Here is a 23,579-nt window from a genome sequence, read left to right on the forward strand (position 1 = left end):
ACAGTTGTGTGATGCTGATCCCAGTGATTTCAATTAATTTTCTCATTTTTTTGATTCTTTGTTCGTCTTGGAGGCATGTTGAGCTAAGTTAATGTTGAAGTTAAGTTAATGTTGAATTAATGTTAAGTTAACATTTCCATAGTCCTATATGTCTCTTGATATACACTAACATTGTAAGAGATCAGTAAGGGCTATCTTTGTAGTTCAAATTGCAAAAGAACAAAGGGAAGTGGTCATTGCTAGAGGAGTTTGAATGATAAAAATAAGTTCAGCCACTGTGGCGATATCAATGTCAAGATTAAAAAAACTGCCTTGCTCACAAATGTGAGGGTAGAAGGTTACGAAGACATCAGTAGGCTCTAAGCTCTAGGTGGGTGATAACAACATAATGCTCCTGGGAAACAAATATTGAACATCTGACCTCGGGCAAAAACATTCCTGAGAACATAAAACCCTAATGGGTCATATTAGGAGGATACTGAGCTGGAGAACATTGGATTCTGGGAACAGATGGAGCCTCAAAGAGCTGCTAGCACAATTATAGACTCTTTGTCTTGTTGGAGAAAAAAGGTTAGCTCTAATTATTAACTTAATTTATTTTGAGCTTTTAGGATTTTAAATATGATATCAAGTGTAGGCAGAAAAGCCCCAAAGCATTTCTTAAAAAAAAAAATCTGCCTTTCCTTAAGTAGGCCAGATATTGCATCATTTTAATATTGTATCCTTTTTGTAAGTGTGTTAACTTCCTGCACAGTCTGTTGGTTCAGCAAAAAGAGTATGAAGACAGAGAGCGATGCAGGGGTCCACAGAGGAGCAAATCCAGGTGGTTTCTAAATAACCTGTGCATGTGTCAAAATGACAGATGGCGCCATCTAAGCTTAGCATCAATCTCACCTGATGGCTCAGCAGCGACTGGTGATGTCTGTCAGTGTGCGTTGGCTTCACCAGGAACAACGCCAGGTGATTCAGACAGGGAAAATATGGAGTGAAAACACCTTCTCGCATGATCAAGCAGCCAAAAGTTTGCGTTTAGCGAAAAATGCTTTGAGTGAATAATTCTTCACTTGACACTTTAGGTCCAAATGAACTGTTTTGTTTTGTTAACAGAGAAAAAACCAAATGCATTAATACAGAAATTTTAATAGTAGCATATACAGTATCTTTACAAAAGGAGCATTGTGTATGTGGTTTACAACATGTCTAAATACAGTATTTCTACATCAACCATTTATTAAAAATAACTGGCTTTAAAAGTCCTTCTTTTGTAGAAGTATAATAACAGAGTGTCTGAATTTCATCTTACATTGGTACAGTTCACACAGTAGGCTAGTATTGTCATTTGCAGTGTATGAACATTTAAACATGTACAGTTTGGTGTTAACAAGACAGGTCCTATCTTTTTTAACCTAAAGCATGTTGATATAATCTCCTAAATTCCAGAAAAAATATAAGTTTACTGAAAAAAATACTCTCTTTCTATTTCTCTTTCTGTCTAAATCAGTCAGTGTATCAGTAAAGAATACTGCTATTCACTGGCTTTGAATTCACATTCGGAAAAACAAAATAATTAACATAATTTATCAGTTTGTCTATGGTAGCTTGTTCGTCTCTTGAAAGTGGAAAAGCTGTGAGCAAAGCTCAAATAAATAGCAATGTTCATAGATTCAATGGTTCCCAGATGTTAAATTTGTGCAAACGCAGTGCAATGTTTCCCTTGATTTTCGTTGTGTCTCAGAATTAGAAGCAGAAACGGCATCAGTAGCTGCAGGTTAATGCTCGCGTCTCGGAGTACAGCTGTTGTTCCCCAATTAGGACGAGGATTAGTTGCCATGGAGACTGCTGCCTCCAGATTCCACAGAAACACAAAAGCTAATTTACTGAACAGTGACAAATTTAGAGGGACAGCCTGGCAACATTTTGTTTCAAAAATGAAGCATCCTTTCCCCACTCGCATTAGTATACATTTATCACAAAGTTCACAACAGATCTGGTCAGTTTTTGTAATAATTCAGAGTGATAGAAATACAAGCTGTATTTCAAAGGTCCAGTGTGTATGATTTAGGAGGATATGTTGGCAGAAATGGAATATTTTATAATAAGTATGTTTTCTTCATTGTATAATCACCTGAAATTATAACTCATTGTGTTTTTGTTACCTTAGAATGAGCCGTTTATATCTACAGGGCTCCCCAGACATTCATTTATATGTGGCAGCCCCCCAATTTAAAAAAAACCAAAACAAATCATGAAACAGTTTGTAGTTTTTTTTATCGATTTAAATCACCAGATCCATTTCTTTCAGAGTGGAAAAAACCTGCAAATAATTCTGCTCCTGTTAAATCTTACACACTGTTCCTTTAAGAAAAACAACTACCAAAAAAAGGTGCAGTAAGCAAAGTTGGCTATGTCATTTTGAAATTCGATTTGTGCTTTTAATTGCATTTGTTAACATCTGTAGATAATGTCTAAACATAACTGAACAGATCATGACAATACAATTAGATTTCTAATAATCCCTGGTCACATTCATTTCAAAGGGGTTGACCTAATTTAACACAACTCATCTAATCATGAAGTCATCATTCATAGTGAATAATTGAGTTAGCATTGCAGAAAAGAGATTTTAAATGTGCCTGTTCTTTGTTTCCTATCAGTAAGATTGTTTAGATACTATATACACTGCCGAACAGTGTCCACACTATCCACAAATTACTGCTTAAATGGGCTCAAACATCTTTTGCCTTGGCACTGCCTGGCATGAAACCCAACTCTTTCTAAATGTTTTAACATTCACCATTTCTGTTCTGCTGCTCTAAATTGCTGAGAAACTATCTGATGGATGTTTAAGACGGTCTGGAACAACCTGAATCTTAAGCCCCATTTAATCTCCATTCTCGTCTCTGCATTTTAAGTGAGGGTGTTGTCTGAAGAGAAACACGAAAACAAACCAAAGTCGAAAAAAAAAAAAAAAGGAAAAGCGTTCCTTTGATTCTTGGTCGACAGTGCAGGTCTGATGTTTCTGTTTTTAACTAAAGAGCTGTGGAACACAAAAGCTTCTTTTCGAACTTCCAGTTGTAGCATCCAAAAAACGCTCAGTGCCGATGCTTGCAGCCAGGTCCCAGTCTTCCCCTCTAATGAAGAAATATAGTAGTCTATATATCATTGTCTGGTATCACAACCTCCACACCCTCGGGAGCTTAATCTGATCCAAAAGCCAAGTGTGAGGGAGACAGAGAAAGAGAGAGAGACACAGAGAGAGAGAGAAAGACAGAGTCCATCTACAAAGTGGTGCCTCGCTCAGGGGTCCAGATATCTGGAAAAAGCAGGATGTGTGTGTGCGTGTTTGCCTTTGTGAGCATTTGTTCATCAGAAAGTGCAGGCGTACACAACGCCAACCACCACAATGTTTCCAATGGTGGCGATGATGGCAATCCAGAGCCAGATGGCGTCGCTCGACATGGACTGCGACTCATCCTGTTGGCCATGTACCGAGGCGGCAGAGGCAGCAGCGTGGACGCTGGCAGAGGAGTTGAAGAGCGAGTGCTCGCCGCTGTAGTCATCATTGGGCGAGGAGTCCATGAAGGCTCCAGTCATTACTGGGATCTAGGAGGTGAGGAGGAAAAATACAGAGAGGTTAATTTAATTCATTTTAGGCACTTTTAGTAAACCTGCATTAGAAGAGAAGAGTATGTGGAGGAAATTCAGACATTTTAAATCCAGGTTTTTATTTACATTTTGCTCTTCTAATCACTGGCTGGAGCTACAATATTACTGAGGTCATGTCCTATGTATTTTTCTGGGGATTCAGGGTTTTTAGCAACTTAGGAGGCAGTGTTGCAGTCAAGACCAAATCAGGACTGAGACAAGACTGTTTTATATGAGTTCTACATTGCATGACACACTTACAATAACTGTGGAATGTGCAAACCATAGGCACCCCCCAAACTCATCTAAAATATCCACATTCCCATGTAAAGTACCCACAGAAAAAACAGTAAGATTCGTTTTCATTCACCTCTCACATTTTCTGAGTCTACAATTCTACAATTCTACAATTTCATTTAGCAGACGCTTTTATCCAAAGCGATGTACAACACAAGCAAGAATTTAGACTTATGGAAAAAAAACCCTTAGGAAGTGCAAAAAGTGCTTCAGGTGTGATTGGTCACAGGTATTGCCGTCTAGTGGTAGAAGAAGTGCCGCACAATAAAAACTTATTGTGAGTATTTTTGATCCTTAGACTGTATTAAAATTTGACCTCTTTAATGCAACAAAATAAAGGATTAAGTGTTTCCTCGTCAGGATTTTATTCCTGACAGTACAGAGAGAGTTTTGAAAAATCATCCAGTAGTTTTTAATATCTCTAATACTTTGCTTCATTATAACCAAATTCCTTAAAAAAAACAATGATAATGTGGGGACGAGGTAAACATTACATGCTAATTATGAGAATGTTGGCATTATAAGCACAGCATGCTAAAGTTAACATTCAGCACAAAGCACTGCAGTGCCTTAGTACAGCCTCTCAAAGCCGATGGCAATGTTTTCAGTGACTTTGCATTTTTCAGTGTCCTTTGAAATTAAAAAATAAAGAAATAAAAGAAATAATAATTTTGAACTCCATAAAAACAAACCAATTTACAGTCCTGGCACAGAGAAACAAAATCGCAGCAAGGCAGAATTTCTCCTGTTGGTCATGCATTAACAGGTCTGAGTGATATGTTAAAAGAAACAAGAGGTAGCCACACGACATAATAAGTAACTGGTTGCGAGGTTTCCCACACAGGCATGCAGGGTCCTCCTTTATCTCACACACCAAATATAGTGTGTGTGTGTGTGTGTGTGCGCGTGTGTCTTTGTACAGGCGTGTATTTAGGAAGTAGGGCTTAATTAACATGGAATGAATATTTCAGGTGTGGCAAGTGAAAATGATTTATTGCTTTGGACCATCGGAGCCCTGTGAAGGTTAGCCATTAAAGCAATGGAATACTTTCGTGTGTGTGTTTGTGTGAGAGTACCTCACATGTGTGTTTCTCCAAAGCGGGGCATATGATTGAGAAATGCATGAGAGACCCGTACCACGCTCAGACCGGAAAACAGACTCTGCTGAAGATGTTGAAAAACAATGCTAAAAATACATTGGAGGAATGTTGAGCACTCGCATACACAGAAATCTCTTTTGCTCGCTCATTTGCTCACCTTCACACTCCCACTCACTCCCACTCTCTCTCATGTACACATAGGCTAATGCACAAAGACATTATCACACACACACTTATTGGTGTGTGAGATAGAGGAGGACACACACACATTTCAGGTCTTCCCTCGCACAGGGGAAAACACTGTTTAGAAAGCATTCTGCTGCTCTCTGTAGATTGGCCCCTGGTGGTGAATAATGACATGACACATCCTGTGGAGCGCCTGCTGTTCACATGAGCATGATGGAGGAAGGCAGGCATGCATGAAGTCCAGCAACCAGGGTCTCCCTGCCCCCCACCCTTTAACTGCTGATTCCTCCTACCATGACAGCAACAAGGTGAAAAACAACAACAACAAAAACCCTGCAATAAAAGTGATAGGAATGAAAGAACTCCACACCCTTTATGAGATGACATGCACACAGAATTCTGAAGAACCCGTCTCACATTTAATTCTCTGAATCCAAACTATTACCCTCAGGCATGGATAGATTACTGAACGAGCCTGCTGGGCACAGACCCAGGGGCCCAAAGTGTCAGTGGGATACCTCTGACCTTCACTAAAATGCCACTAAAATTAACATGCACTCACCAGGAAGAATCACAAAATGACCACAAAAGATGCAAAGGAACTGCAAAGAATAACTAAAAAACGGGCAAAATAGAGAAACACAAAACAAATACAAAGAGTCACAAGACCAAAGATCAAAAAAGACATCAAATTACTTAAAAGAATGACCATAAAAAGATACAAAGGAAATGTAAAGAGACACAAAATAACTACCAAAATGGGCAAAACAACCTCAGAGACACAAAATTACCAAAAAGAGATACAAAATTAACACAATGAGACCCAGACGAATACAAAAAGACAAAAAAATAAACATAAAATTACCTCGAAGAGACACAAAGCAACGGCAGAGATACAACGGGCCACCAAGAGATGCAAAGAAACACAAAATACTTACAAGGAGACACAAAATGACCACAAAGAAACTAAATGATCTCAAAGAGATGCTCCTATGAAGAGGTGGTGGTGGGGCCCCGTGCACATCTGTGCTCAGGGGCCTACTGTCTTATAATACGCCAGTGCTTTTATGTAAATGTTGATAGAAACAGTAAATGCAGAAGCAACCGCTTTGAGCTTTCCTCCTTACCGACGTTGATTACACAGCTGACTAATCCGTGCTTATGCATTTAGTTAGCAGGAAGGCACTTTGCACTTTGTTTTATGGATAATGTACTTTGGTTATGTGGTTTTTATGACTTCCTTCTCATTTATATTCATTATATGAATTTATAATTTCTGTGGTGTGCCACTTTACTGTTATGTTGACTATGCGTTGCTTAAAGTTGATTGCAGCTGGTTGTAACACTGTTGTCCAAATAGATTTTCACTCAAAGGACAATAAAGTATATGTTATGTTGTGTTATTTTATTCTAACTTAATCTTCGTTTATTTTACAACATTTCATATGTACCTCTCATTCATTTTAACATTTTTTTTTAATTATGAGCAGCTACAAATATAGAAAAGTCAAACATCACATAAAGGAGATTGGCCTTTGAGAATGAGCATCAGTGAGAAAAGCAGCTTCTGCACACTGATTCCAAACCACACATCTATTGAAAAGGATATTTTACACCCAAACTTTTAAGCATTATGATGACAGGTGTGGTTAACCATCCAATGTTCCCAGGGTGACAAACTTTTAAACAACAACAACTAATTAAGGAATTTCAAGACATGCACAACTCACAAAAGAGCTGGCCAACTCAAGGAAATGTAGACAGTAACATTTCATTTTTCTAACACTGATCTGCATGAGGAACTCTGGTAATATTAGTTTTATTATTTAAATCTTAAAATTGTGGAACCTGTCATTTTGAATGAGACCTCTCTAATCAACATGCTGCAGATTTGATTTCTTAATTTTATTTTAAACCCCCACCACACTAATCTCTAGACACCACAATGTCTAAAACCCTACCCTGCATTCAAAGCTGCATCTAGCTTAACCCAACGTTCAGTCGGACGATAAATGAAGCTCTCAACCCTGTCTGCATTCTTTATATTTATGTTTTATTTATGAGAAACTCATTGTCCACAGGAGTGAGCTGTTTGCATAAATGGGGAAGTGTACCGAATAAAATGAAGCGGATTCTGGGAGCGTGTGGCAAAGACATTCCAGTAGTAAGCCTGAATCTAAATATTTGATTGCTCACTATTTTTGGCAGAGTTGGTGTACACAGTATATGCGGATAGGCGTTTCGATTACATGTCAAAAGTATATCATCGTTTTTCAAGGGACCTGCTCCTCTATCCATTCATACAAGCCCACAATTCCCAAGTGGATAATGCTCAGGGGGTTAGCGTAGCAGGCAGTTAAGCACTAATGGAAAAAAGGGAAACAGAGTCCTTGAGAAGAAGCATCCCAAAGCATCTGAGCACTTATGTGGGCCATGAAGGTCATCCCATATGCATTACTGCCAGGAAACCCATGTATGTTGACATACATAAATGACATCAAATCCTACTACTGACCAAAGTTTCCTGGAAAACACTACCGCACTCTCTTAAACGGCTTCAACAAGCACATCCGCACAGAGAGCTTGGTACTAAATTAAAGTTAGAATTAAGCTTCTTTAACACACAGCATAAACACTCAAGATGTTTTCCCCTGGCAAAGGTGAAAGTGGTTTCATTGTCCAGGTTGTTTTATGTAGTCATTCTTTATTTCTTAACCTTTATATTAAAACTGAAGGTGAAATGGGTTACTTTCACACTAAGATATTCTCTTGAAATTACAAATTACTGTATCTTTATTATTCTAATGCATTTCTTTTTCAGTGTGCCAGCTCTGGAAGGCATTTGTTTGTCAGTCTGTTTGTGCTTGTTTTATTTTTCTGCATTACGAAAGAATGTTGATGTGATGCAGTAAACCTAAAGGGATTATTATTTTTACAAAACTTAAGTTCCTCTCCAGGGATTGATTCAACCCCTAAAAACTCATCTCTATTCATTATTTACATACAGCCTGTTTAAAAATGATATTAACATGCAAATCAGTGATCTGAACACAATTGGACAACCAAGATACATCATTGTTCACTGTGCTTACCATGTGTCTCCAGTTGACCACTGTTCAGATTCTGTTATTGCCCTGCACACAGTTATTACGTCCACATTGTTGCTAGTTGCTCTGTCATGTCATGTCTCTCATGCTCTCATGTCACATTAGCGGTTAGATCAGTACATCTAGAGATATCGTCGTTTGCAGAATTCAACACATCTCCTTCCACAGGGCAAAACAAGGGATGGTCGTTCAATACTATGTCCAACTCAGCACAAAATTTGTAACTTTATAAAGTGTTAGCTGTAACCAAAACATTCACCACGTTGTGAACTGATGACATAGTCTTTATCGGGGAGGTATCTGGACTATTTGCATTTACATTACAAAAGAAATGTGGTTAAATGCATCCTTTATCACCTCTGCAAGAGATTTCAGTGATTGGATCACAATGCATCTCAATGGTTCAGCCTGTTCTCATTCCAAACTAGTAAAAAACCACAACTTTGACAGTACTTTTGGTGTAAAAGCCACCCAGGACGGCATCAGGTGAGAACACGTCCATGGCATTCCTGTACATGGATGCAGCAAGTTAAAAACACACACAAGAATCACCACCAAAACTGCATGTGAAATATGTGTAATGTTGTGTACACTTGCATCCCACATTTGTAAAGGTGGGGGGTAATATTAGCAAGGACACTGATTTTTGAAAGCTTTGTAAAGGAACTTTTTTAATACAGATTTTTTATTTTTTATAATTTGACATTTACATCTTGGATTTGATATTTTAAATGATTAGTAAAATGAATGGGATGAAAGGTAAACAACTGTTTCATTGAACTGTGTGATACCATCTGGAAAATAACGCCCCTCCATTAAGCAACACCAGAGAAATCTCCTGACTTGCATATTTCACACCTCCTTGGCTCTGGGTGATGCCTCCACCTGTGCAATACTCCGCACAGGAAAACCCCAATCCATGGTAGACAAGACAGCAAAGCTACTCTCACTGCACGCCTCCACCTGCTCTGCTCTCACAGCTTTGATTTATTTGTCCCAGCTGTTCGTAGAGCTGTGCCATCCTACACGGCTGATCACAGTAATTGTGAAATAGAATAGACTGTAATTGCCTCCTGTGGGATGTCGCCACCAGTAAGTGCTCAGTGAAATGGCTTTGAAACAAACAAGCAAAACCCAAATAAATGTCTTTGGGTAGTGGGGAAACCAAAACATATACCTAACCACAAAAGCACTCAAGTGTGGCTGTTAAGACAGAATCAGGGAGAACAAGCTGGTTTTCTGCACTCGGAGAAAATACAAGGTCAAATCAAAGAGTCAATACTTGTGTCCTTGCGGAGAACAGACTTCAAGGTGTACTCGAGAGAACAAACTGTATCCGGGAAAACAGGTACAGAGTCGAACCCCTGCTGTGCAAAGAATGGTCTTTGTGTTTGACACTGCATGCACAACTACTAAAACACACAACCATCTCTGCGCTACTGACTACAGTACTGCCATTGCCCGTTTATTCTCATCCAGTGTTATTGTGGCTTTCACATTTATCTCAATATAATGTCATCTTTGGTTTTTCTGGATTTTTATCTGACTTTTGTTTCAGCCATGACGTCAGAACAGATTTCGACAGGATATAAAGGCACACCTGATTGCACTTTAAGAAAGAGTGTTGCAAATGCAAAAGTGAGCTGATAAAGGACTTTGCTCCCAGATTAATTAGTTTTGATATGAACAAAATCCACAGCTATTATAAAAAAAAAAGCCCCATATTTTTGGTATATATATGGAAGAAAAGCTTCTTGAGGACAGTATTTGCTCTATTCAGAAAGGACTTCTCTCTGAGGCAAGTCACAAAATTTGAGTCCTGGAAACAGTAAACTACACAGAATTAATGCCATACAGTTTGGCAGTATCTGTTTCACCATCAATGTTGTCCAGGCTCTTCTTTGTAGAGATCTGTGTTTTCACTTGAGATTAGCTGCTGATGCATGTTAGAAACTATTTTTTAAGCACAGCTGCAGTGCTTTGAAAAATGCATGCCCCTTGAGTTTTTGCCCAACTTTCTGAACCACAGCACGATTTTAAAATGTGTTGCAGTTGTTGAAGCTTCTTTATTTGCGTGCGTGTTTAGGACAAATCTGTTCTCATAAACATATCTATGAAAATGTGTGCACCACTATTTGTGGCCAGTCATTTATACAGAACACACTTAGTTGTGAAGGCTGCTATCATGTGACAAATGCACTGACTAGAGTCAAGAAAGTAGTGCAGTTAACTAAACTCAACATACATAACTTTTCTCTCTGAAATCTAACCTACGTACATTACTTTCTGAAACCTAACTTAAGTTGCTTCACTCTAAAAAACAACTTAACAAGCCTAACGTAATGTAACGTAGCATAACTTTCCTAAACCCAGCCTATGTAACTTTGATTCTTTTTGGATACTTAATCTACGTAACTTTACTTTCCTCAACCTAATCTACGTCACTTAACTTAAAATCTACATCAAGAAACTTTTCTAAACCTGACCTACGTAACTTTACATCATAAAACCTAACCTACGGAACTTTTCTTTGCTGAACCTAATCTATGTCACTTAATTTTTTAAAACCCTACCAATGTAACTTTACTTTCCAAAACCTAACCTATGTAACTTCAATTCTTTTTGGAAAACTAATCTATGTAACTTTAACTTTATGTTATATATGTATCATTATGATGCCAAAACATGATTCTTTTCCTAAATCTAATCTAACCCGTATGAGTGCTTATTTGTTAGGCATCATACAAAGTGTCGCATAAGGACACATTAAGTCTGTCCTGTTTTTCAAAAACCGCAATCGCATGGTTTTCCTTGCATAATGCCTTGTATTCTTAAAATAAGATAACCCTTAAGATAAAATTTAATTAGTCCCACAGCAGGGATTAATTAAATTAATTAAATTCACAACATTCTTAACATTTTTGATGTCATACCTCCACAGTCCCAGCTATTTTCCTAAAAATAAACGTATGTTGCAAAAACAACGTGTGTATGACAATCATGCTCATCTAAGAATTTAAAAACAAAGACTGCATCCACTAAGGAGCCATGAAAATTTTATTTTACACATTTTAGGCCTGATTCAGGGTATACATTTTGAGTTGTCAAAGCAGGAAAAGCAAAGGTGTAACAGTAACGAGTGTGTGTCTCAGTGAGCCATGACATTGTGACTGTGAGCCAGCATGAAAAATACCAAGACCCTGAAACCCTGAAGCAGCTAAATGGAATTCAGCCATCATTAGTTTTATTTACGCCTGTGCTTTTCCTACTGTGACATGTCAAAAAGCCCAATTTAAAACAAACCCATCCTGTCCAAACAAGGCTTTTGTCAGCCAGCTGAAAGCAGAGCTCTGTGGCTCACCACCAGCAGCTCCTGAAACACACACACACACACACACACACACACACACACACACACACACACACACACACACACACACACACACACACACACACGCACACACTCATTGAATTGCACACATATGCGACTTGTTGCTCTGATGAGCCTCTCTCTGCCTCAACCACCACCCTGCTGCCACAGGTGTGTATCACCAGGTAGATACCTGCTGTGTTTATGCTCACCGATAAATGTTTATTGCATGACAATCACAACAAGCTTCTGTGGTAGAGAGATCATGACACTTACGTGAATAATTTGAAGCTAAAAAAATCAAGTATTTATCAGGCATATGGGTCAGGTGGGTACATGCAATTGCAGGGAGAAACTATATTTATTTTTTAAAACTCTAAAACATTTTCTCCAGAGTGCTGTGGTTTCGTGTGGTGTTGCAACAGAATCACTGAAATAATTCTTGTGTTTAATTTATGTGTGGAGTTGGAAAATCACAGCTTTTGTGCACACAGTGATTCTCCTTCGTACTGCACATTGCAAAAAAAAGGGTTACAGAGGAAGATACAGAATTATACAGAAGCATTCGCTTGAATGCATTCAATGCAATGACTCAAGTGACCATGTAACTCAATGTTGACTTTGACGGGACATAAACGCTACTCCCCTGGGTCAAAGTCCTGTGCTTGTTTGAACTCTCTGGCCACCCAAATTGGACTTTTGCACTCTTTATTCTATGTTTCTTGCTCTGACTTCTAATAATGTCACAAATTATACAAATTAGTTTACAGTGGAGTTGGTTGAAATCTTGGTGCGTATTTTAACACCCAGGCAGTGAGACCGCAAATTTCCCATAGGAAGGATTGAAAAAATAAAAAAGAGCAGTTTTTGGCAGGTGGTGTTATCTATAACCTACTGCACATACAAGTCAGAACACCACAGATCAGGGAAATAAATAAAATGGGATTACACTACTGAAAAACATCAGAGGATTAATTTCTTACTTGTAAGACTGGAAAAGTAGCCACTTCTATACAACAGCAGCCACTAAGTGAAAACAATAGATTTTGGTCTGTACCATACTATACATTTAATGTTGCCATGAATCTGGAGGGAGATTTACAGAGGTTTTAAGGAGGCTTGTTCACCCGCACGAAAGTGGTGAGACCTCTAGTTTCAGGCCTGGTTCCTGCTGGTCAGATTTACAACTGCGCTCTCATTGATTTTCCCTGTCTCAGCAGCCCAACAGCATTTTTCAATAAATCTTATAATTCAGGAGAACAAGTGTAGCCCAAGTGATCCGTGCTTGACACCCTGGTCAATCTGTCAGCTCTGTGGAAATTGTGTAGCACAGGGGGAAGTTTATTATACTTGTTTGATATTATGAATGATAAATGTCTCACTGTCATGGTTCCTTCCTCAGTGGTGAACCTGACCTCAGTGTGATGCATTTTTGTACGTAACCTGCACTCATACCAATAGAAAAAAAAATTAAATAATTAATAAAGCCTTGAAAAAACACTTCTTTAAAGCATGACAAGTGGAGGAAATAATGGATATTCACATCTGGTTGTTGCTCACTTATATATGCTGCTAATTAGCAGTTGCATAATGCCTTGAGATTTGAGATGAAACTAAACTTCTCAGCTATGAAACATTAAAATCCACCACAAACAAAGAGTGATTTCCTATTCCTGCCAGATGAGAACTGAGAAGCCATGCCAGACAAGGCGAGAACCTGAACTGTCGAGAAAGACTGAAAGAGGCAGAGGCTATGTGTGTCTAAATGTGCATTTTACACATCTGCACAGTTGAAGTTGTCTGAATCTTGACATACGTAAGTGTATGTCTGCGTCTGTCGTGCTTTGGTCTGTGACTCCCCACGCTGCACAGACTCAGTTCACCCAGGAATAAAGACAGAAATCCTAAAACCAAACATGACAACTGTCAGCAGTGTCTAAGGCCTACCATACACTAGGAGACTTTGACAATGCTTTTTAAAGATTAAAGTGTGACACCCTCATACATCTAAAGACAAAGTGACTTTGATAGTCAAACTACAAAATTTTGCAAAGACTGGGGATCTTGCAGGGTCTAGATTCCTTCTGAGATTATATCCCATCCTGTTCCTGGTGGACTTTAGTGGGCCAAAGTGGGATATCTGACATAGTAACAATTCCTTACTTGCTTAAAAAAACACGTACCCCTTGACACACAAATTTACGTCGTTATATATTTACAGTATTCTTGTCAATTCTGGGTCAGTATACTCAATTTTGAAATCTGTTGCTTTGACCCTCCACCTGCTTCAGTTTGTTAGCTGGCCTAGTTTAGTGGGAGCAGACAATGGGAATGGGAGTTGAACCGATTCGAAAATGACGATTCTCACACAGAAAAGTGTTGGTTAGTGCATCACGTACACGCCATCCTGTTCTTTCCACAACTCCACCAGTGTCTTCTCATCTTTTACAGTCCAAGAGAACAGAGGCTTGTTCATGTTCTTGCCTCCCTAAATTCCCCTCCTGCTGCTTCTTAAAGTTAAGTATGGTTTCTTGGTAGGATGGATCCTTCCAAGTCAGGCATACGCAGGCAAGACTTTCTCATAGCATTCAGTGAACACACCTTGGAACAGGCTAGCCAGTGCCCAGGTGTGCACCATTCGAAGAGGCCTCAACTTCAATTTCTGCAGAAAGAATTGTGGGTACTTCATGCTTGCTTAGGATACACAAATGCTCAAAGGCTCCTTGACATTGGAATAATCCTTCGGCGGGATTTGATGACATAAGACTCCTTGAAATTCAGCTGTTTAAGCATCCTTCCTTGACTTTGAGAAGCGCCACATGTTTTTGGTCTAGCCTGTTTGCTGCTTCCTGTTCGGTGCTATAGAGAGAATGCAGCTATTCTTTACTATATGCACCAGTCAAGTCTAAAAACTTAGTGAATGTATTAAACATATTGGTTTTTGTAAGAATGTTAAGATGAGAAGATGACAGCTCAGGCTGTGTTTTGTGACCAACTCACATCAAACGATCTACATCACAGGAGTGCATACTGACTGAGGTCAGAATCCCATGATTTTATTCTGACATTGTTGCTTATTTGCAACAGTGAAATCGCTTGAAAGTCAGTGGTGTATGGCTGACAATACAGACAACACAGGAGGAGGAACAAGAGGATCTGGAAAAGCAAAAGACTTTTAAATTTTGACATCAAGTTCAGATTTTATCTTTAATCTTGCAAAAGATGCACAAACTACTCCCCAAAACAAGGAAGCTAAGATCACAGACAACGCCAGTAATAAACTTTCAGCTTTAAAAGTCTTTTCCACAAGTATTGTGTTCTATTATTTAGATGATTATTGTGGTGAATACCTCTCTAGGCTTTACACTGCTGAAATTCTTCTCATGCTTTATTTATTATTGACGGAACACACATTTGAATTCATTTATTTCTATTTCCGTCAGAGAGGAACTTATCTAGCTCATCCTTGTTCTTGCACATTTGCCCTGGATCATAAGCTTTGTTTTAAAAATCAAGTATCCAACAAGTCTTAAAAAAAACTTCTTACATCTTTCTTTCTCCTCTGGAATCCTTTGAATTGTAAATTTCGGCGATCAGACTAAATCAGATGGGAATTATCGTCTTCTCTCTTTGTCTGCACGGCTGTGTTTGTTAAGACAGAAGAAGAGTTCATCAGGGGTAAAATGTAGCACTTTCTCAGAGTGCTTTAAAAAACTGCAATCATTCAGGCTTTTTAACATAAGGTTACCAACTTAATGCATGTACATAAATCCCAAAAGTGTCAGAAATATGATACATAACACATTTTCTTTTGCATCCTCATTTTTAAAAGAAACGATGGTGTAAAACTCATACAGGTCGATTAATCACATAAATGCTTCTCTTTGCTGCCAAATCCCAACACTAAAATACATCAGGTTTTTTTGGGGGGGCATATTTAAACTTGATTCATGAACTATTCACACCTTCATTTTGAGATACCTTTCAAAATCTACAGAAAAATGCTTTTTCACCAAAGCCTAAGGGGGCATTTATTATTTACTCAAGCAGATATTTTAAAAATGCATAAACAAGATTATGTGCAGCATGTGTTTTATGGTACAGTTTACACCAAAGATCACATCATGCTATAGCAACAGAGATTTCTTGCTATGCAATGTCACACACCACTTCAAAATCTCCATGCGGGGCTCATGTATTTTACATTGTGATTTCAATTAAAACACCCCCGCTGGAGTTACACGTTACCCCGTGCATTTTCATGTCTGGTAAGTAAATAGACTTTATTCATGGATGAAGTCTGTTTGCTGATCTGATTATACATCACAACATCCCTGTTGTTTTAAACCAAAGTGCACAGACTGATAACAAGAACCAACTCAAATATATTACTATTAGGTTCTGATATCATATTGACATATTACCTTAGAGTAAAGAGAATAAAGTCACCAATATACTGTATGCTCAAAGTGGATTGACTTTATTTACCTCCAAAGACAAGACTCTGTGTTTATCATTAATTTATTAATTTTCTCTTTATTTGGGACCTAATTGGTCAAACTGAGACTTTGAGACAGTAAAGAAAAGCAATCTAAAATATCATTCAACTACTTGAGATGACAGTCTGATTAGGAATCCAATGGAAACTGACTTAAACCTTGATGTTTCCCCTTTTTTTCCTTTTTTTTCTCCTTTGTTTGTTTGTTTGTTTGTTTCCTTTGAGCACTTGATTTTGTTTTGTTTTGAAAGAAAGAAAGAAAGAAAAAATAGTTCCTCTAAAAGGTTGAGATCTGATTAACAAAACAACCACAACATTATTTATTAGACATTTGGGCTAATAAATAATTTTATCAAATAATAAAACCATTCTGATCATGACCTGTATTATAATCATGAATTTACAAACAGAGTGCCAATAATTATTTTTATAAAAGCATTCTGCCTGCAGAAATGGCTCAGGTGCATTCATCATGGGTGCGAGTGTGGAGGCAGTTAAGGTAATTGGCATGCACCCCAACTCTGTGCAGAGCCTCTCTCCCTGCAGGAGCCTGAGGGTGGAGTTGATGCTCATCAGGAAGATTCTGCTCACCTGTGCTGCTGATCACACACAGCACTGTATAAGCTTGTGGCCTTCAGGCTGTCTCTGTTTGTCTTCTGGCTCACAGTCTTTTTGTTTGCTTGCGTTTGAGTTTTCTTTTGTTTATTTTCTCCTGTTGGAGATGAATTCACCCACAAGTCATGAATCTTTGTTTTACCTCCAACTGAGTTTTGAAACAGTGTGTTTAAAAATCAGGCTGGAGCAAAAATCAGAAAACATTGATGAATCCCAGAAACCCATGGGTACCAAAAAAGAACAAATCACGATACATACAAACTTAAAAGATTTATTTGTTTAATGCTTCCTGCATTCCCCAATATCAAATTCAACAGATTATTTTAATCATACAAAAAAGAAAAAAAGAAAAATCATTGGATCCTTTTTAAGACTGCAAAGGAAAAAAATCAAAGGTCATGACAGTAAACAAATCTGTCCAAAAGAATATACTATGTTGTTTTTCCAAGTCAGAAAATCATATATCTCAAAGAGGAAACTAGAACAGAAAACTGGAGATAATATCAGATTTTCTGCTGCAAATAAAAGCAGTGCAGTAACACTTGTTGTATTGCTTTCCATTAGAAATAATGAGAACATAGCTGATGGAAATAAATCTTGCTATAAAAATATAAATTAAAGAAGAAAATGACTTGTTTTAAGTATATTTATTCATATATAATTGTATAGTAGATTTGCTCTGCAGTAAAATCCCAGGCAAATCATTGTCATGATCCATCCTGAGGGAGTTTGTGTATCTTGGGAGTTTTTCACAGGTTGTGTAAGAAAACTGCCTGAGAGGAGCAGGGGGAAAGATCATCACGCTTTCTCTGTATCTGTTGCTGGCGTCAGCCGCCCCTACAGCTTCATCCCTGTCTGCTCATTCACTGTGCAGTACAGAGAAATTTCAGGCGTAGAGATGGAAGCCCTTAATTGAATCTCCACTCATGTAAGACTTGGCTCGGGGTGCAGTGCAGCAGGGGTGGCCCTGCTTTGCACCCTCACTTAATATACAGAGCGAGCAGAAGCTGAACAGAGTTGCAGCAAAAGCGTTAAAGCCATGAATTTCTCAAAATCAGCCTCATATCAGTTTTCTTACTCCCTACAACCCTACAAGGCCAAGAAGACATCTGCCCTCCCATCTAACCCCAAACAAGCCTCCGGGTTACAGCATAGCCCTGGACGCCAGACCTCACTCCATCGTCTGCTGTCTTTATTTTTTTATTTTTGACCTTGTCATGGCTTGCCTCCCTCCTGGAACCCCAAGGCTGAAATGACTTTAATAAAGTCACTCCTCATCTCATGTAGGCCAAAAGTAATCTCCTCCGAAAGTGTAACACTTCATGTTCACCCTCTCCTCTCTGAGTTACGTATAGTATCATATCTGCTAACTCCATTTGTTCTCAGGTCCCTTTTTAGATCTTATATTAATTTATTCAAAGAAAACCTTACTGCTGACTCGTGCATCATCTTATGGCATACATGTAATATGTATGATTACAGTGCTACATTTATGGTAAATCGCTGTGTTCAGTATATGCACCTTACTCAGTGTATTGATCTTTCTTTTATTTTTGTACTGGGCAGTTGCATTTACAGATTTCTGCAGGTCTCTCTATTTTCCTGTCTGATTAAGTTCTCTATTCCAGAAAGTGATCTGCATGACCCTGCATACCATGAAATATTTACATTTACAGTTACAGTATTTGACAGATGCTCTTATCCATGGTGACTAACAGTGTGGTGCTGCATCTTTCTGTACTATAAGATAACTCCACTGGGAAATGCGGCTAAAAGGTAGCAGGAGTCATCAGAAATGATAGCCAGATGGAGAGAATTTCTCTGACTTTTACTTGCACATACAGTATGCACTGCAGTAAAAATGCACACACTGTATAAAAACACAATTATGTGCCTCCTGTTACGTTTAATGAAATTCCAAAAGCATCAGCTTTGATTTGAACACAGAGCAGACCTTTTAGCACACATGCATCTATGGACAAACCTTCCTCCATCACTTCTTATTACGCTGTTTTAACTTTGTGTGTGTGTGTGTGTGTGTGTGTGTGTGTGTGTCTGTGTGTGTGTGTGGAATAAATAAATAAACAGTATGGCTGTTCTTCAAGTTTCTTATTAATGAAATTTCAGCCACTTTTCTGATCAGCCAATCAAACACTACAGTCTTTCTTGTTTTGCAACCCTCAGCTTGTGCTGCAGACCCCTCTGAACTACCGCTCTTCCTGTCAAATATAAATTAAGCATAACACATTCCAGCTCCTCAGAGACTTTATCCCTGTGTTGTTTGTTTGTTTTTACTCTATTTTTACATATAAAAGGACCCTCACAATTATTTTCCCTTGTTTTTTTTCCTCTCTTGGGTAATAGCCTGCAAGCTGTTCCCACAAACTGTCAATCTAATGGAGAAACATGATTAATTTTCCCCCTCTTAAAGTTTTATCCCACTTCCATACTAATTTTAAGCAGGTTTTGAAGATGTATTTGTTCACAGTGGAAAGGAGACACATTTAAAAGTTACTATGCGTATTAATTTGATGCAGGATGACAAATCCGTCCAATGAGTAAGCTACCTGTCAGTCCATATGCCATTTTTACTCCTTGGTTCATTAAGCCAGTGTAAACATGAAGTAGATCAGACCTAAAAGGCAGCAGTGTGTGATTTTTTTTTTTTTTACTTGTCATTTTGGTATATTAAGGATGCTTCTGCCTAAGTACTATTTCACTGTGCTCTATTCTTTACTGTATGTGACACACACCAGTGATTTAAAGTTTGTTTTTGCTTAAATTTTTGCTATGAAGTAAATGTTGATGCACAATACAATGCTTTAGAGCAATGACACCATCAGCATTTAGACTGGTTCCCCAAGCTTAACTATGATATTCTGTCTGCCACGGGGTCCGATATCCTGGGAAACTTAAGGCTCAATTGAAAGCATAAAGTGTGTAAAATACTGTGTAACCAAAACCGTATGAGGATAGTATTTGTTTGTTTATGCCAGTAGCTGTCCCCAGTAACAAGTCATGAGCAGGAAAAAAGTATTTTGGCCTGAAATTGTAATGGCTGAATGAATCTGCATATGGTTTATGGAATTTACAATATGGTACAGAAATAACAAAAATAAAATAACTGAGAACAACTTCATGCAAAATTAGAATTCTGTTTTTCACATCACAGCTTGCCAATTTGGATTTGATCATTTCTATTGGCATATTTATGCTCACTTCGACAAAAAGTTGCACATTTCTGCAGTTGTTGGGGAAATCCTCTCACTCTGACAGCTGCCTCAGGGTCTTCTTTATGCAGGTGGCTGTCCAGTATCATCCTGCTGCACCAGCAGTGTTAACATCAACTACTGTAGGCTATAAAATTCACTCTCTTCTAATATATGTCACATGACCACTTGCATCCTGTAGTCATGGACTGCTTTGCTTTAAACATAGGCTACTTATTTAGCATTTTTCTGCTGATTTTCAAATGCAGGACTTTGCATTGTGAATTTTAAGGCAAAATCTAACCAATGCGCAGCTCCTCATGAACAGGTGGCATTCTTCAGGCCGGGACAAGTTTGTCCAGTTAATAAAGTTTCCTCCTGAATTCAACCAAGAACATCTCAAGCAAGAAAAAGTGAGAGGTTTCAGGATTAGAAGAGGAAAATTGACTTGCATTAGGGGTCTGCTGTCTTTTTTGTTGAAGCCACCATCGACTGAAATGTTTCAACAGTCTGTAATCTGCCTTCAGCATAACAACACAACTGCTGTAAAATGGAAAGAGATGTAGCAGCTACAGCACTGTATGTACTGCTTCAGGTTGGCATCAGCATTTATGAATGGATGCTGTATATATTTTCCCCGTGGGAGGAGGGGGTGGTTGGGTGTGTTATGAATTTGTCACGCGACTGCCATGTTGGCCTAGTTACAGTGTTTTCAGATACTGTAACAGTTCAGGAGTGTTTCCTCACTCTGCATGCCTGCGGTCTTGAATTAATATGATGTGTACAGTATGTGCGTGTGTCCATGTATTTATGTAAGTGTGAGCATGTACAGTTTGAGGCATGGAGGAAAGACACATTTGTTATGTTATAAATAATGTGAAAAAACAGTCATTTTCAAAGAAATAAATCTGATTATGAGCATTTACTGTACATGTACACACTTGCTCTTTAAGGCGCCACATTCATTGTTTGGGGCGTTTTGCCCATAAATCACAGCTACATATGAATAGATTTCTCTGTCTCTCAGACTCTGAGATAGCTATATATCAGAGGGGCCATGAGGTGGGCATCACAACACACATTCACACATACACACACACAGCCCTGCCTCTTGTGTGTTTGTGTGTGTGTAAGCTGCGTCACATAAAAGCCAACAAGACTCTCAGGTGTGAAATTAATCAGTTACAACATGTTCACAGTCCTTGATTACTAATTGCAGCAATAAACAATATCATTGCTTCCAAATGATACAAACGTTGTTTTTTTTTTTTTCCCACACTAACACTGGTGGGTAAAGTGATCCCACATAGCATCGACCCTGTAGGGGCTGTGTAATGCTTACAGAGTAGCTGTAAGCCCAAATGAATGCGACATACATTTAGGGTTGCACCACAGGTTGCAACATGGAGAAGCTCAATACACAGTCATTTTGACTGCAGCAAAATGCACAAAATCATAGCAAAAATCTCAAAGTAATGTGTGAACAGTGAAACACAACAGTGACACCATGGATCCATATGCACTGCTGAGGTCGGTGTATTAAGGCTAAAACTCTACTGAATACAATGATACGGTATTTAGCTCAAACACTCACAGCGTCTGCAAAGAATAGCTCGAAGCTCTGGCTGCGAAATTGATTCACAACTCCTTGCAAGCTCCATAAAAAATTCAACATTTTAAGAAAAATCTAAGTTAGTGTTCTTCTCCACCACTCATGCATACCAGCAGGCATTCCAAATGATTTCCATACGTAATACAACTGACTGTACCGTAAGTGCCTGATTCATCATCTGGGCATTAAAGTTGCATGAACCAAAAATGAGAGGGTCGCAGTCAGATGTGCTTCATATAAAACATAATAAGAGCCATGAAGCATTAAGTGAGGCTTGTATTGTAAGACAAAAATAGCCGCTATAAATCTGATGTAGAATATCAGCAGCAACACATTGTAGTTGAGCACAGAGGAGGGGAGTCAATCAGCAGGGAAATTGAAACTAGTCCATTTGTGGCCTAATAATCAGGCGCATATGACACAAATGAGCTATGAGACTGAAATACAGTAATAGAGTTCTATTAGGACGGGTGTCGCATAATCCAGGATAATGAGAATCTGTATAGATACAGTCAGATTGTTTCTGAGCTGCCGTTACATACCAAGACAGTCAATGAAACCTTAAAAGCTTCCTTTAAAGTCCATACTTAAAGGAATACTTCATTCATTTTCAAAAGTTTTGTATCAGAACAATGTACAATAGTATGTGTTACTAAAATGTGGTAAACTTCCCTCCATCTTGCCAGCGCCCAGATCTCCTACTTATCTCTCAGCTCAAAATTGTTTGCTGGCTGTTCTCGGTTTTTGTATGCCCGTCACCATGGACACAAAGAGCATAGAAATAAAAAGTATAAATAAAGAGAGAGAGAGACCCACCATTCTCTCTCTCTCTCTTTCAAACTCTGATAAAACTATAAAACTAGAAAGTGCTGGTCAAATATAAACCACGATTCTGTTACTGCACTGCTTAATTCTCACCTTAAATGTCTTCAGAAACATATTTAAGTGTACAGTTTTGCTGTAATGACAATTTGGGAACATGACATGGGTGCCATACTGTTTCTTGTAAATGACGCTGAAAATACTGAGATCAGATGGTAAAACCAGGCAGTGCTGATAAAAAATGAACAAAAATTATTTTACTGCATTGCCTATTTCTCGCCCAGGATTTTTTCAAAAACATATTTTAGCTCAGTGTTAAACTAGAATTTGAGATTGTTTTTTTTCCAGCCGACCACCACATTGTTTCCTGTAGAAAAACCAAATGGTAACCTCCAGAGCTGAAGAATGAAGTTCACATGAAAGTGCCACAACCTGCAGTTCTGTGAATGGCTTGAATGTCCAATTTTACAGTAGAAATAAACACAGCATAGTACAGAAAACAAACAGCAAGTGATGCCATGGTAGCTACATCCATTATTCTTAGAGTCGGATTCTTAGAGTATGGGAGAAATGGCCAAGTTTGCATAGAGAGCTGCAGGAATGACGTTAATATTGTAGCCCCACACAGAAGCTAGCATCTCCCTGGTCCCCTCAACAAAATGTATTCACTGACTGGTGTATTTTATGTCATAGAACAAAATGTGAACCTTAATTCAAGCATCTTACCAAAAACCAATAACTAATTTCCACATTTTAAGATTCATTTCTGCAGCTCTCTATTACGTCAGTCACCAGCAGAAGCATATATTGACCCGGTGCATTGAATGCATTCTGCTAGTTGCAAGTTTACTATCTCTTGAACAAAAGCAAATGCTGCAGTCCTTGTTCTCCGTTGTCTCTGGTCATGTAGCACCAATTTTAAAAGTATCTGTCTTACTGCATAGTTGGGATAGTTTTATAAAAAGTCCATCTTTCCAGAAGTGAAATTCTTCTTTAAGAATTTCTCTTAGGCTCAACAGTGTTTCTTGAGAAGCAATGGTACATTATGTGCAATATCACCTGAGCTCCTTTGCAGATTAAACAAGAGGTGAGTGAGAGGGAAAGAAAGAGAAAAAGGC

At 38.4% G+C, this 23,579-nt stretch overlaps 1 protein-coding gene across 1 annotated transcript in view; it reads right to left on the reverse strand.

Moving 5' to 3' along the window:
- Positions 1 to 1,104: 1,104 nt before the first annotated feature.
- Positions 1,105 to 23,579, reverse strand: part of c17h14orf132 (chromosome 17 C14orf132 homolog) — a 31,692-nt gene continuing 9,217 nt past the window's right edge. Inside the window, exon 2 of the mRNA XM_088087612.1 lies at positions 1,105 to 3,603. Within this exon, the coding sequence (XP_087943738.1) occupies positions 3,367 to 3,603 (237 nt within the window). The 3' untranslated portion in view covers positions 1,105 to 3,366. The remainder of the gene's footprint in view (positions 3,604 to 23,579) is intronic.

The sequence above is a fragment of the Plectropomus leopardus genome, chromosome 14, assembly GCF_026936395.1.
Source record: "Plectropomus leopardus strain MGB_pleo_1.0 chromosome 14, ASM2693639v1, whole genome shotgun sequence".
In the NCBI taxonomy this organism is placed as follows: Eukaryota; Metazoa; Chordata; class Actinopteri; order Perciformes; family Serranidae; genus Plectropomus; species Plectropomus leopardus.